This window comes from Megascapheus bottae, chromosome 10 (assembly GCF_031878675.1).
Source record: "Megascapheus bottae isolate mThoBot1 chromosome 10, mThoBot2.hap1, whole genome shotgun sequence".
NCBI lineage: Eukaryota > Metazoa > Chordata > Mammalia > Rodentia > Geomyidae > Megascapheus > Megascapheus bottae.
Window position 1 is genome coordinate 27,862,207 of NC_143518.1, and position 16,410 is coordinate 27,878,616.

The following is a 16,410-nucleotide window of genomic DNA, read 5'->3' on the forward strand; positions in this document are numbered from 1 at the left end:
TGAACTGTGATCATCCAAAATTTAGCCTCCCAGATAGCTAGAATTACATGACCAGCATCCAACTCTGTTTGTGATTTTAAATTTTTGCTTGTACAGTATTTATAATAGACATGACATAAAAGAGACAAATGCCCATTAATAAAAAGATGGATAGAGAATACATAAAACAGCATTTGAATCCAGCCAGTCCAGAATCAATATATAGCACCTAAGTTAAAATTTCTCTTTTATCCAAGGACCGACTATTTTTTGTTTCTCCCTTCTTGTGAACAAACTTTTCTAGATTTACTTAAAACAATACCGATAAATATTAATATTCCTCCCTCTCCCCTTCACCCCCACCCCCACCCAAGTAAAGATGTTTGCAGAAAATGTCTGTAGCTATTGGTTTATTCATTGCCTCAGCTGGGACTTCAGTTGTAGAGAAAAAAATCTAATGGACTCACACATCTAATTGTACAACTCACATGATCCATCAGAGGACAGTAGCTGGAAGCTATCCTGGTACACAGTGAGGAATAGGTCACCTTATCCAGTCTTCCCAGAAGCCTTCGGAGGGTAAGTAAAGCCCGAATAACCACAGTCTTCTCTTTGGAAAGGAAGGCATCCAGGATGGATGTTATTAAACTGCAGGCACTTTCTATCTACATATAAGAGGAGCAAAATGGTGGGATTAGAAGTTTATCGAAGGAGACTTGAAGTGAGTCTGTGCTAGCACTGGCTCACCAGAGTCATTTGTCAAATTGTGGCAAATTTTGTAAACTGGCTGCTTTAGAAAGTTAAGTGATGTCAGGCTCAGAGAGACAAAGGTTACATGTTTTCTCTCATATGTGGAAGCTGGAGTTGGTTCATAAATATATAAGTAAATACTTTGAATGGTATGTAAGCATGCACAAATGATAGGTTCAAGAGAGAACTGAAGCAGTGTAATTTCTTCACAGAAATCTTTAGTAAAAGGCAAAAGATTTATACAATCTGAAGAGAAACCAGAGTATAGCAGTGTAATTTCTTAAAACAGCTAAATCAAAGTCCAACAAAATAAACACCAGGAAATGAGGTGGATTGGGATCGAGGGGAGGGAAGTAAAAGAATGAAGAAAAGGGTGGCTGGGGGAGCATGCAGTCAATAATTTACTGTGTGTCCTACAAAATTAAGAAAAGTGAAGGAAGAGATAGGTTGAAAGGGATGGTGAGAATGTTAAAAGAAGGGGTTACGTAGATCAAGATGCATTGTACTGATAAACTGCTTTGTTGAATGGCAACTTCTTTGTACAACTGCTTCAATATAATAATTTTTTAATTATTAAAAACTCAAGTTACATACATTCTAAGTCATGAAAATATAGTTAATATTTTGGCTGCCTGTTACTCTTTTAAACATCCAAGAGATTTTTGTGTGTATCATATTTGTATGTTGGGGATATTAAATTATGCATTACTATGTTTTTTTACCCAGCTCCAACCCAGCGAAGTCCCTTCACATCAGCTTTTTGTTGTTGTTGCTGCTTGCATGTATGCTGGTTATCAGGCTTAAGCTAAGGGCCTGGACACTTGACCTTGACCTTTTTTGGTCAATGCTGGTGCTCTTCCACCTGAGCCAAAGCTCTACATCTGTTTTTGGGGGGTGATTAATTGGAGTTAAGAGTCTCATCGACTGTCCTGCCAACAGCTGTCTTTCAACTGTTATCCTCAGACCTTAGTCCCCAAAGTAAATGGGATTATAACTGTTGGACCCCAGGTGCCTGGCTTTATGTAAGTTTTCAATTAGCCATGGTAGGAATATTACACTAGAAATACTGGCCTCATTTCCAGAAACCTGGTTACTGAATATTTACCGGCACACTACTGAGCGTGTGACTTTTAAGTCAGATGGGCAGTGAATGTTTATAGACTGAAGAACTAATATCAAATCATGGGAGTCAGTTGCAGATTAGAGTCAAAGACAGTTGAAGGTGAAGAAAAGCAAAAATAAAACACATCAAAAAAGAAAAAAACATAACTTTTTCAAAGAGGAAATGAATAAAAATTATTTTTAAAACAATAACATATGGGGAAGATAAAAGTAGAGTTAAAGATTTTAGCAGTGCCCAATGATATTTTTGTCTAACTGGAAAGTTGACTCTGCACTAACAGTAGTGCAACTTTCTATTTTAGTGCTTACTAAAATAAATGTCCACAGCTAACCATTTCATTAGCTTGACTGAAAGCAGACAAGACCATGGCTCATGCCATTCTGAATGCAAAAAAAAAGAATCTCCCTGATAGGCTTTCAGCTTTGAGAGAGTATGTTCAACAGATTAGCAGAAATTAATTATTAAATCAGTAACTATATAAAACATCTATGATCTCAGTATGTAATTTGAAATTACAAAACAGGGAGGCATGTGGAAATTCCATCACTCTGGACAATGAGAAACATTGTAAGGCAGTGATTCTCAACTATATTAGTGTTATCCATGGACTTTTAACATCTCATATTGATAGGTCCTACCCCAGAATAGCTGATTCTATAAACTGGGGATAGGACCCAATAGATTGTACTTCTAATCTATTTCCACATGATTTTGATGTTGGTAGTAAAACCATGTTTTAAGTATCACTGATACAAAATATTACTTAAGTGTTTGTTGTTGGTATGTCTTGAAGAAGGATAAGGCCATTAGAGATCAGAATGTTCAGTGAAGATTGATTTAAAGAGATCACTGAAAAATGAAAAAAAAATACATGAATATGTAGAGGTGACAGAAGAAAACCAAACAAATGGAAGAAAATGCTAGATTGTTTGCTATGAGATAGTGAATATACTGTAACAATCTGATATATTGGATGTATGTGTATTTAGTTATTTGAAACTGGATAGGGAAGGGGGGAGAACAAGGGGGTGGGGAAAGGGAAATGGGGACCAAGACATGAGAAAGGGTATCAATGTATGTGAAGTAATGCACCCTCTATCTGGTGAATATAATGTAACCCTTCTATTAATTACAATAAAAATATATGGAAAAAAAGAATACCAGGAAAATGGAACTGAAAAAAGTATAAATAATAAAGATTAGAAAACCTGAAAAAAAAGAAGTAGTGAGTATACAGGTATGTTTTGGAAGAGACATGGTTTAGACTATAAGAAGTACATTTGTGTAGGGTCAAGATGATACATTCTGAGTGCCACGAGATTTTATGGAAAATATTACAAAATGATTAAGCCATTTATATTGATTTGCATCCCTTCTATTCTGCTCAGTTTCCAAATTGAAAAATAATGATGATTTGAAATAGTTTTTAGCTCTATAGAAACTGCAAAGGACAGTGTTGGTCGCAAAAACATTGAGCAATATCAAAATATAATTGTGTAGTGCTGAGAGACAGAAACCAGACACACATACTTCATTTATAACTGGTGCCATGCTGGCGATTTTCTGAAGGCTCAGTTTGCTCACTTCAGGGTTGGAATCATTAACCCAGTCTCTGAAGAGAACCAAAAATTCTTCTGGGAACGGGTCCTTGAAGAAATTATTCAACAGCTGAAAGAAAACAATTAATAAGTTAACTAGTGAAGTCAGCTCATCATGGCATGGATTCTGCTTGTCCTAAAAGTGAAGATATGTAATGTGAGATGGGTGGGGTTAGGATAGATGGGGTGATAGATGGAAGGGGTAACAAGATGGATTGTACTCATAAATGGATATATTTGATTGAAATCTCTTATACAACTACTTGATTATGGTCAGATTGGAGGAGTTCTTGACAATAGGGTCTCATGTTACCTATGTTTCAAAGGACTATATCACTTAGGGCCTTGAACCTAAACCATGAGGCATGTCTACCTCAACTAGTTTTCAAAATTCCCAGTCTAATTGCAATTACTCATTGTTGGATCCTCCACCACACAGAAATATCCATAAAGGTCTGGGATAAATGGAGATTTTTTTTTGCCTATCCAGTTCTATCTGGATCTAGCAGAATGTTCCTCGCCATCTGGTTTGTAGCAGAATTAATGAAGATGCTATGTGAATTCTCTCTCTCTCTCTCCAACCCCCTACCATTGAAGAGTACAAAACATTTCCAATTGCATTTTATGAGACACCATTGCTTTCATGCCAAAGTTAGATAAGGACACTGAAAGAAGAGAAAAATCATAAGTCTACATCTCTAAAAACCTAAATGCTAAAACTTTTAACTAAGTACTAGCTAACAAAACCCAACAGTCTACTGTAAAACCATATACCATGTCCCTAACATTCAGGGATGGTGCAACATGTGAATTTTTTTTTGTGGGTCATGGGGCTTGAACTTGGCCTGGGCACTCTCCCTAAGCTCTTCAGCTCATGGCTACTGCCCTACCCTTGAGCTAAGCCCCACTTCCCATTTTCTAGAGGTTAAGTGTCTATAGGAGATATGTGTCTCAGGCCATTTTGTGCTAGGCTGGCTTTGAATCTTGATCATCAGATCTCAGCCTCCTGAGTAGCTAGGATTATAGGAGTGAGCCACCATACTCGGGTCAATAGGTGAAATTTTTTAAAAAATGGATTCATCACATAAAAGAATGAGAAATAAGGACAGGACTATTTCCAAAGTGTGAAAATAATTTGACAAAATCAATATTCTTTCATGTTCAAGACTCTCAAAATGACATATGGAAGAAATATACCTCAGTACACTGTCATTTCACAGTATAGTCAGTGATGGAATTTTGAAAGCTTTTATTCTAAGTTCAGGAACAAGAGCAGGTGTTTGTGCCTACTGATCCACTCATCACTTCTATTCAAGAGTGTGGCAAACCTTAACAAAGCAAATAGACAAGAAGAAAGAAGCAAAAGACATCTCAATCAGAATAGAAAAGGTAAAATTTGCAGATGACATGAGCACATACATCAGAAACCCTAAAGAATTTATTTAAAAAGCTGTTGAAAAAATAAATAAATTATAGGTTATAAAATTAACATATAGCAATCAGTTTCATTTCAATATGTACAGCAAAATATCCTAAAAAATTCAAAAAAAGAATCTCATTTCCAGTAGATACTTCAAAGTAAAATAATAAGGTTGAAAACACTGACGAATGAGTTTGAAGAAGGCATATATAAATGGAAAGATATCCACTGTTGATGGATTAGAAGAATTTACAATACTAAAATGTCCATAGTAGCCACTGTCAAGTACAGATTTAGGGCAATCTTAAGAATCAATATTCTAATAGCATGTTTTGCAGAAACAGAAAAAAATCCAATAATTCACATGGGTCTACAAATGGTTCTGAATAATAATCTTGTGAAAGAAGAATATAGCTATGACCTTTCCTAACTTAAAACACTTACTAAAAATGTAATCAAAACAGTATGATGCTGACATGAAAATAAATACAAAGATCAATAAAACAAGAATAGAAAGCCCACCAGCACTGGTGGTTCACGCCTGTAATCCTAGGTACTCTGGAGGCTTCAAAACCAGACTTGGCAAGGAAGTCTGTGAGACTCTTATCTCAAAACCAAAAGTAACACTGCTGCTCAAGGGGTGGGGTGGTAGCTTTGAGCTGAAGAGCTCAGGGAAAACACCTAGGCCCAGAGGTTCAGCCTCATGACCATCACCACCACCAACAAAGAATAGAAAGCCCAGAGATTACAGAATGGAGAAAGGATCAATAGAATTGTCATGAAATTGGAAGAGCAGGACATCTATATACAAAGAATAAAATTTAGATCCTTTCTTTGCCCCATATAGAAAATAAAGTCATAAAAGGTTAAAGGTTTAAAGATTTGAATGTAGGAAATTCCTAGGAGAAAACCAGGGAAATGCTCTCTTAAGTTGTTCTTGCCATAGATTTTTATTTATTTTTTAGTATATAACACCCAAAACTCAAACAACCAAAGCAAAAACATAGGCTGGCCTTGAATCACAGTCCTCCCAATCTCAATTTTCCAAGTAGCTAGGATTTTTCCAGGCAGGAAGAACAGGTGCCCAACTATCATCTGTGTTTTTGGTATGTGAAAGGATATCCTCAGTTCATTCAGTCTACTGTGCCCTTACCATAGGCACTTCAGTGTGATCCAACACCTTCATTTTAGTCATTTGGAAAATTCCATTTTTATTATTATTTGTATGTATGTGTATATTTGTGTTTAATCTTTAAGTAATTGTTCAAAGATGTTTCCATTCAACTTGGTAATGTATGAGTACAATGCATCTTGATCTACATCAGCTTTTCATCATCGCTCACGGCCCCATCCATCCCTGTCCTGCAAGTTAACTGATTCCATTTTCACATATGTACATTGAATACTATGTATTTGCACAGCAGGGAAATTTCCTTTTAGTCTTCATGATAGAGTGATGTATCCTATAAATCCCAGATGTACTGCTATCTTTGGTAAACTCAATTATCCCTGACATTTTAATAAGCATATAGAAATATATGAACTGGAATTATAAGAATAATTTATGTTTCTGAAGATTTATACCTTGCTCCCAGACCATGTGAAGGGGCAAACACCCATAATCCAGCTTTTCCTCACCTCCAGCCTCTGCCTCAATCTTAGATATTTTTAATTCTCTTAAATTTGGTAAGAACAAATATTCTTTGGGGTGGGGGCAGATGAGAGGCTAGAGTTTAAGAAAAGAAAAATGTTGTTCACATGTTCCCATTAAAACTTACTTTAAGGGCCGGGAGTTTAGCCTAGTAGTAGAGTGCTTGCCTAGCATGCACGAAGACTGGGGTTTGATTTCTCGGTACCACATACATAGAAAAAAAAGCCAGAAGTGGTCCTGAGCCTCAAGTGGTAGAGCTCTAGCCTTGAGAAAGTCCAAGGACAGTGCTCAGGCCCTGAGCTCAGGCCTAGGACTGGCAAAAATTTTAAATAAAAAACAACTTACTTCAGTGAGGAATATTATTGTGATGATACTGTCTTCTGATCTTCTGGGACCTTCCACTGAGGTCTTGTAGAGATAATGTAAGGTTTCTGGAAACTGTGGGAAATTGTGTTCACTGAGAGCTCTATAGAGAACAAAGTACTGGTTTAGCAAAGAATAAAATATGTTCTGCTTTAGCAAATACTGATAGCGATAGAGACATCATTACCTTATACGTGTTACCTCCCCAATTAAAAAGAAACAATATTCTCTAATATTCCCTAATCTGTAATTCACTAAAGCCACACTGAATTCTGGACATACTCTGAGAAATTAGATATGGCTGGGTTCCTGAAATAATTTCTTTTCTTTTTGTCCATATATTTTTATTGTAATTAATAAAATGTTACATTATATTCACAAGATACAAGGTGCATTACTTCACAAACATTGATACCCTTTCTCATGTCATGGTCTCCATTTCCCTCCCCCGCCCCGCTCATCTTAATTCCCCCACTTCCCTATCTGATTTCAAATAACCAATTAAGAATATATAAAATATATCAGATAACAAGGTGAAATATTGTAACAATATGAGATAACCAAGGGACAGCAAAAGAAATGAAAGATAAAATAGTACATTAAGGACAACAATCAAATAATTTCTTTTCTTAATGTTACCCTTCTTACTTATCTTTCTCATCCTTTACTATTCTAGTACAAGCTTCCATCAGAATTCCACCAAAGAGAGAAGAAAAAAATATCTGAAATATCTAAAACTCAGTGCAAGATATGGCACAGGCCATGTATCAACTTCATGAATTTATATCAAGTTCTTCCTTTTTTCCAATATAGGGGGTTAAATTTAGGTCCTTGTCCTTGCAAGTGAAGGACTCTGCCACTTTGAAGCACACCTCCTGCCCTAAGCTCTTTCTATGAATGGTATAATGAAGAAGAGAGTTTGAGAGAGTTTGGGGCTACTCAGGAAAAGAGATGGTGACCTCTGATTCACAAAGCCATTTCCCAAACACTCTGAGGTAAGAGATGGGTCTCACATTGGTTCTGGCCATGGGCCTAGATCAGGTTAGGTTGTTAGAAATGAAATTGGGGAGGATGTAACAACAAAGAGTCCATTTTTTAAGACCCCAAGTTGGTTTTCTAAAACTACAGTGGGCATAACGAACCATATAGACTATATGGAGAACTTGATAATATGAGATTCTGAATTTCTACCTCTCAGATGATATAGTGGTTCTTGGTCTTTCAAGAAAGAATATCTAAAAGTACTAAGATCTTTTTATAGGGCAGAGTTGTAGTACAATTTTTAAATAGTAAGAGGTATTCATGAAACGTGTAAAGTAGGAAGATATTTTTTAAAGGAGTAAGAGCCTGCGGACTATAAAGACTGTATTTTGTGGGTCAGTCACAACTTCAAATTGTCTGTTGTATGGCTAAGTCATTGTATCTTGAATCTTGATTAGAAAAAACAACAACAACACTCTATTCTTTATATTTAAACTTTGGTAGTTACTGAAAGGATAACTAGAAAACTGTCTTTCCAATACAAGGAAAATGAATGTTCTCTTATGTTTTCCAAAATTACCCTCTTATGCAGCAGAACCCTGTTCTATGGAGGTTGGATAGTTGGATATCTACATCAGCAGGTGGACAGGAAAGGGCAGCGTATCACAAAACAAAGCCTTGTCAAATGATTAAGAAGTAGAACTCAAGCGGAAATCAGACCATTAAGATATTTACAAGTTGGCGTAGATGCTGGCTTTTTCCTACATGGCCTGCTGAGGGAAAGTGAAAGTAGGTTAGAGACCAGGAGTATTTCTCAAACCACACACATGTTCTTCTTACTTGGCAATGAGGTAGACCCCATGATGGTGAAACAGAACTTGGGAAAACTGGTTCCAGCAATTCTTTTTTTTTAGAGCAAGGTCCACTTCTTGTAGTCCAGAGCAATTCAACAAAACTCTCAGGGCATCCCGGGCAAAACTAAAGCCCCAGAAAAGAAAAAAAAACAGGAGGTGAACTTTACCTAGCAAATACACATCACCTACCTTTTCATACTATTTTGGACAGGATAAAGTTTTAGAAATAACTATTTCAGAGAAGTGATCATATCAAGTATTTTGTTTGTTTTTTTTTACTGTTCTTTGAGATATATGAGATAGGAGGTTAACGTGTAGGAAATCAGATATAGAGCTAATCATTTAACGGTGAACTCGTTAGTTACCTTATGTGCCACAGATGCATTTGCAATGTGTTCAGAGTTAATTTGCTTACCACAGATAAATAAGCCACTTCTTATTTATTTGGGGGTGATTTGTTGGATGTCTGCTTAAAGGACAGGGAGTCTGTGTACATTTTAATAGAACTTATGCTTTAGAGCTATGTGTCTGACGTGGGTATTCACACCAGAGAAGACCAACAGTTTGATTGAGATTTTGCTTCTAAGGCAGCAAAACAAACTGTACTCTCATGGGCCAAAGAAAATGACTAAAACCTAAGTCTGTAGGCCCATGCAAATCACCTCCTAAAAACCAAAGCACAGCTTTCTAGTTCACAACACACTTTTATGCACCATTTTATTGTGCATTAACCCTGAGAGGGTCCTGTCAGAGAATAAGTCAGTGGTGGAGCCTGAATGTGTCTGGCTTTAGCCCTCAGGCTCCCTTTCACCTCTCTCTCCTTGGTCTGTCAGGGAGCATAGTTCTTTCTGTGCTGCACAAAGCCCTTAGGAAGAGGCAAGTAGGCAGACACTCAGACTACTTACTTTTCTGAAGATATTGTGTTTTTAGAGAAAAGAAAATCCATAGTCCATGAATGTTCAGTGCACTGGATTGTAAAGAGTCCCACAGGAACCCAAGGGAATGGCTGGATGTTTATCTTACTTAATCTGAATGAATAAGCAATGTTTTCTCACAGAGGTCTGTCCTGTGGTAGCACTCTTAGCTGACTGGTGTAGAAGAGCTGAAGCATGAGGCCCATCAGAAGCTGGGGGAAGAGCTGGGCCACTGCTTTCTTGTAAGAACCCACAGGCAGGAATGTGCACAGGGCCTGGGATGCCTATAAGGGAAGGAAAAGAGTAATAAGAGAAGGTAACTATGTCTCCATTCAGACCTAATATTCAGAAGGGCAGAACCCTCAAACTGTTCTTCTCTGCTGTCCTTTAGCCATGAAGGGAGCCTGAGTTACTCACATGTACTCAGCCACTCAGTAACAACCACTAAGGTAACTGGGAATCAATAGATTGTACCAAATTCTTCATAAGGGGATTCAGAATTCATTAATAGCCCTCATTCTCCCAGCCAAACCAGCATCCCAAGGTTCCTTTACATTTGGCCCTGAAGAATAGTTATACTAATCACCCAGGTTCTGTCTGTGCTTAAACCCAAGAAAGTAGGATAGTTAAAAGGGGGTGAGCCAGGTCATTCAAAGGTCATTTGACAGACCCTGCAATTCCCACATCATCACAATACTTCACATTTATGGAGGAGTGCCAGTTTATTTTTTTCTATTCTTCTGTAAGATCTGCATTTATTTCCAGGAAGGGTGATTTGGTCATTGAAAGTAAACAACGATGAACATGAATGAAATTAGGACCTTGCTTGACTACAAAAGTCTGTATGATCGATGGTCTACTGACTCCCTCTCTAATGGCACTTCCCATGTTTTGCTCTTGTTCAGTTCATTCGGATTTTTTGGCCTGTTTGCATCTATCAGCACTCTAGAGGAAAGTTGTCATCTCTACAGAGCTGTTGCCTCTTCTGTCTTGCAAAGATAAGGCTCCATCCTCACACAACTGCAGCTTCTGAATACGAACAGATGCAGCCACGGTCACGATGTCTGCCTTGACCAAATGACCTAAGCCGCCCCTGTAACCTTGGCTGCATCCACGACACTCTATTTTGCTTCTGATATATACCACTCTTCTTTGTTCTTGGGCTTTGAACAGACTAGAGGCTCTAGGATCAGGGCATAGGCCACCATAAAGATGTGTGTCAGTCACTAGGACTGAATTTACACAGCTAGAAATTTCCTGGCCAGGGAAAGAACTCTGAGAAGAAGCACCCATCGTGTCATTTACCGCCACAGGCATCATGTTGGTGGCATCCAAAGAGAAGCGTCTTCTTTCCATCAGTGTTTCTTCCATTTCCCCAGGCTTTCCTTTGAGTATCAACAAGATTGTATTCAGCACCTGAGGGGCAACACTTGACTCGTAGCCTGCTGCTTCCCACATCAGTTTCAACGTGCTGTGGACACAGAGTGCCACAAACTTAGGGGAAATATTTGTGATTTAAGACTTGTTACAAAAGTTGTGCGTTTGCATGGTTATGTAGGAAAGATAATGTACAAAAGCCCAGAAACAAATCAAGGTTCACTTTCCAAATGACTCCTTAAGTGTATCATCCTTGAAAAAGGCAAACGTTTGAATAACATCTTGTACAGCATATGGTTTTCAAGTCACTAAGTTCATTTCCTGCTGCCATTTAAATATCTCTCCGGCTCAATGTCAAGAACTAACCCATTTTCTGTACCCTGTGCTCTCTGCTTCTCCACTTTGTGACCTTGTTAATTAACACTGGAGTAGTAACATACTTAAAAATTACACACAACAAAATGCAGAAAAAATTTTAAGCTTTAAATAAATAAAATCACTAATGAAACCAATAAATAACCTGAACTCAGATTCATGGAGTTTGTCAAATGTCACATATTAGTGCAGCAGATGTAATCATAGCCCTGCCATCTTCTGCTATCCATTCGTCTATCTATCTATCTGCCTATTTCCTACCTAGCTCTGTCTTTTGTCTGTCTTCTCATAAATCCAGTATCAATCCATCTATCTGACAGTACTGAAGAATGAACTCAGTGCCTAGATTTCCTAGGAGGACATTTAAATACTTGAGCCCTATTCCCAATATTTTCATTTTTAGTTTCTCTGTCTAGTACTTGGCAGTGTATGCCACTGCACATGACTGAGTCCTCCCCTCAAAAAAATGGATAAGCTGTGCTGGGAGCATGGTCTAGTGGTAGCATGCTTGTCTAACATGCACAAAGCTCTGGATTTGATTCCCAGGAACCACATACACAGAAAAAGCTGAAAGTGGCCTTGAGCAAAATGTGTCCAAGGATGGTGCCCAGGCCCTGAGATCAAGCCCCAGGACTGGCAAAAAATGGGTAAGCTAACTCTGCAGAACCTGTTACCTAACTGTTCTTATCTGTGGCGCTGTGTTGAGGACCCGATGCACATCAAATCTCACATGCTCTCTTGCTCTCTTGCATTTTCTTACTTGTTATTGACAGCTACTTGCAGATCAGATGTTTTCGTGCTTCTCTCAGTTTGACTCCAAATCCTATCATTTCCCACCCCACACATGCAAGGCCCATTAGCAACTTCTTTATATTGTGAATTCTAAGCATGTAGTCATTCTCTATTTTCCACATCACATGCTGTTTGTACTATTATTGTATGTTTATGTAGGCATGTTTCTTCCAAAAATAACCACTACCACAAACTTGAGGACCATGATAATTTAAACACATGGGCACCCAATGCTTGAATGAGAAAACACTTGAATCTCATGAAGTTCTTAGTAAAAGTTCTTAGTTCTTTGTGAGTTCCAACTTCCCCTTCACAGTCTTTCAGATAAAAAAAGGCAGCTACATAAATCATTTAGAACTTTGTTGATTTCAGTACCCTTTCAGAAGTGGTAGTAACTCATTAATTATCTTACAGCTTAAGTAAAAGACTATGTTCCTATTTTACAGCTGAGGAAATCAAGCAGCAAGGATCTTTAATAATAAACTTGCCGGATATTGTAAGGATCAGGGTTCAGATGGAACCTAGATTTGATTTGAAGCCTGTCCTACCTCTGTAGTAGAATGTTGTAATCCCTTCCTTTCCAATGGACGACCTTGAAACAGAGTGAGGTGGACTTTCTAAGCTGTAATAGTGTACCCATTATAGTCCTACTAGCCCTCAGGCACACATTAGCATTTCTTCTTCTTGACTATGTCTTTTGATCTTGGATTCTGGGGTAGAGATTGAAGGGGAAGAGGAGACTCCCAACTATATGTACCATTTTTCAAATATTTATTTTATTGTTAAAATACTATGTCTGTCCTCCCTAAATAAGAATAAACATGTCCTATGTTTGATTTTTTCCCCCAGAAAAATGAATAAGTTCACAAATGGACCGAATTAAAAATGAGAATCCATTACCTCTCCGAAGAGAGTTTGTTCTGACAGGATATGCAACAGCAGTGGTTAAATAATAGTGATGCCGATCATGATTTTGGGGGGTCAAACAATGTGTGAAGTTCTGCATGGGATCTTGTTTACCCTTACAATCATCCTCTTGGCCACAAAAATAGATCTGTCTCAGAAAGTGTAAATCAGGCCTGACTATGACAGGGGAAGGGGCAATCCCTGCGCATCTGCAGTGGCGCCTGTGATTAAGTAGTGGGGAGCCTTACTTGTCTGCCGGGAGAGGGTAGTCCATGAGTTGAAAGATGACCTTCTTGGGTGAAGTGCGGGTCAACAAGGTGATGACCCTCAGCATAGCATGTTTCATGGTGTGAGAAAAATCTCCACGGATTTGCTGATAAATGGTATCCACGATCATCGACACCTGGAAGGGAGTTTCCACAGGTCAACCAGAGTCTTACGTCATCTTGAAACCACAGCATTTCTTGAACTTGAGACTTCAGTCTCTCTTAGAATTGCTACCAGTGTAACAATTAACACACAAATAGGCACTGGCAGAAATTATAGTTCTGTGTATCACAAAATACAGGATGTTTATTTAGATAAGGAATAGAGCTGTGTATTAACAGATGCTGCTAAAATTCCCATTTAAAAATGTCTTGAGAAGTAAAATTTCATTAAACATTGACAAGCTTAGTTAAGAAAACTCTGTATTTCAAATCTTCAAAGGAGCCCAAACAATTGAACAAAATCACAATAGAAGCATTTACTTCAATTTTTAAAAAATTAAAGTTAAATCTATAGATTAAAAGAATCTATACATTAAAAGCTGTGAGGGGAATAACTCAGAATGGTATATAGTGAGCCAAAAAAATTGAAGATTCACACATTTTATGTTATGTTATTTTTCTCTTTATTCCTTCTTGGACAAGGAAAGTTCTGTCTATACTTGGAACTTATGTTAAATCAATGATACAACAAAACAAAAAGAAAAGAAGTGTTAAACAGCCAGGATGTTCCTGGCCAGGATGTTCCTGTAAAGTTGTTACCCAAGATGAATTCAAAACAAGATAATAAACTACTGTTCTTTTTTTTTTTTTTTTTTTTGCCAGTCCTGCGCTTGAGCTCAGGGCCTGAGCACTGTCCTTGGACTTTCTCAAGGCTAGAGCTCTACCACTTGAGCCTCTGCACCACTTCCAGCTCTTTTCTATGTATGTGGTACTGAGGAATTGAATCTGGGTCTTCGTGAATGTTAGGCAGGCACTCTATCACTAGGCCAAACTCCTAGCTCTACTGTTCTTTATTTTTTTTTCTGGGTTGGGTAGGGCTTGAACTCTGGCTTGAGCTCTGTCCCTGAGCTCTTCAGCTACAACCCTACCCTTGAGCCACAGCCCCACTTCCCATTTTCTAGTGATTAATTGGAGATGAGAATCTTTTTGCCCGGGGTTGGCTTTGAACCTTGACCCTCAGATCTCAGCCTCCTGAGTAGCTGTGATTACAAGCATGAGCCACCCCGCCCAGCTACTACTGTTCTTCTTTATGGGCTGCTTTGCTCTAGGAATTAGAGATACTTTGTGCTATAGTCTTTCTGTTGAAAAGCAGCATACCTCTATTATAAGCCAGAAGAGTTGCTAGGAGTACAATTAGAGGAATGACAGTCTCTTATTTCCCAAGGACTTGATGTATTACAAGTAAAATTTTCAGGGCTATTTTTTTAGCAGTGTTCAGTATTTTTTTAATAATTGACTTTCAAATATATTCTTTAAGGAAGGAATGATTTAAATTATTTGTGGACTCTTGGGTGGTTTAAATGGACAGATCCCACTTGTTGTTCAGTTTCTCTGTGGTTATTAAAGTACCATAACACAGTTGTATATGTCTGGTTTCCTGTTTGGCTTCTCTTCTTCTCTAAGACATCATCTTCCCTTTGAGTGTTTTTCCCTATTGTGTCGGAGGAGATTTCTGTTTATCAAAGAGATGTTTATGGGCCTCTGTTTCCCCTCTGGTTATGGTTGCGCTGCAGAGTGTTCCTGTCTGTTGCAGAATTGAGAATTCCCAGTGAAGTGTTACGTCTCCTTTCCTGCTTTGAATTTGAAATACGTACCCAGCTTACTTTTAGTCACAATTCATTACTGGGGTCAGGAGATGGAACTGAGAAGTCAGCCCACAGGCTACCATTAAGGCTGCATTCATGGGCCTGTGCCTTAGGTATTTGCACAGGAATCAATGCTCAGAAGCTGCTCTAACTTTGTTTAGAACTGTCATTGCCATTTTGAGATTTTGGGTGTGTGTTTTATAAGCCAACCCCAGTGGGACAGTGATGCTCAGGAGACAATGGACTTTTGTGTGAGTACGTTGTGGCTCCTGCAGTCTTACATAGCACTCCAGCGATGTGAGGAACTTCAGTGAAAAAATAAAGTGAGTGAATTCTAGGCATCTTACTGAAATTACAACACTTAGGGAACTAGGAGACATAGGAGGAAAGGCAAAGAGTTATAGCGAGAATTTGTCCCCAGCATTTGAAACCATCTCTCAGAACCATCACCTCTGTATGTGGGAAAACCCTGATGACTAGATTAATGTTTCAAGTCCACAGGAGTGAGTTAGTTATTAGTCCATGACCAAAGGATGAGTTTGGTCCCTTTGCTACAATCTCTCTTGCCCTGAGATGATACATTAAGATAGCCCTTTGCTAGGTGGAGACCTCTTGGATTTCACAGCCTTCAGAACTATAAGAAATGAACCCCTATTCATTATAGTTCTAGTGTAGCTAACACAAAATAGATGAAGAAACCCATCAATTCTTTTCAGCATTTCCTTACTCACCATGAAGGTAAATAAGGTTAGCAGATTGTGTGAAGTTAAGAAGTGAAATAAAAGACAGTTGAGGTAGTTGTGTATAGTGTTTCCACTCCTCTAGGAAGAATGAAATATACATATGCATATATATATAAGTTGTAAGATAAATTTGCATTATTTAATAATATAGCATGAGTTAAATATTAAATATTTATGCTTACAACTAGAATGATACTATATAAATATGACCAACAAGGTGTATGATAGTATTTGAAATTTACTTATAAAGACATTAATAACAAATAAGTACACAATGGGTAATGAGAATGAAAGACTACAGAGAGAAGGTGAAAAAAGTTTTATAAGCGTATTTTGCCTTTTTTTACATCTCATTTTGCAGTTGGCACCACAAATTAGGTAGTCAGCCCTGCATATAGTGTCATTGAATTTTTTCTCTTATATCCCTTTAATGATATGCAGGAGATTTCAATCACAACTATGCTCTCTTGGTGTTATTATCTTCTTTTATTTAAAGCAAGGCAAATATGG

General features: G+C 37.9%; 1 protein-coding gene and 1 pseudogene across 1 annotated transcript in view; both read right to left on the reverse strand.

Moving 5' to 3' along the window:
• Positions 1 to 16,410, reverse strand: part of Mroh9 (maestro heat like repeat family member 9) — a 49,307-nt gene that overhangs the window by 12,487 nt on the left and 20,410 nt on the right. Inside the window, exons 11-17 of the mRNA XM_090340466.1 lie at positions 13,332 to 13,486; positions 10,939 to 11,104; positions 9,775 to 9,917; positions 8,706 to 8,843; positions 6,867 to 6,987; positions 3,383 to 3,520; positions 468 to 644 (exon numbers count right to left, since the gene is read on the reverse strand). Of these exons, the coding sequence (XP_090196592.1) occupies positions 468 to 644; positions 3,383 to 3,520; positions 6,867 to 6,987; positions 8,706 to 8,843; positions 9,775 to 9,917; positions 10,939 to 11,104; positions 13,332 to 13,486 (1,038 nt within the window). The remainder of the gene's footprint in view (positions 1 to 467; positions 645 to 3,382; positions 3,521 to 6,866; positions 6,988 to 8,705; positions 8,844 to 9,774; positions 9,918 to 10,938; positions 11,105 to 13,331; positions 13,487 to 16,410) is intronic.
• Positions 873 to 995, reverse strand: LOC150057788 (U5 spliceosomal RNA; annotated as a pseudogene).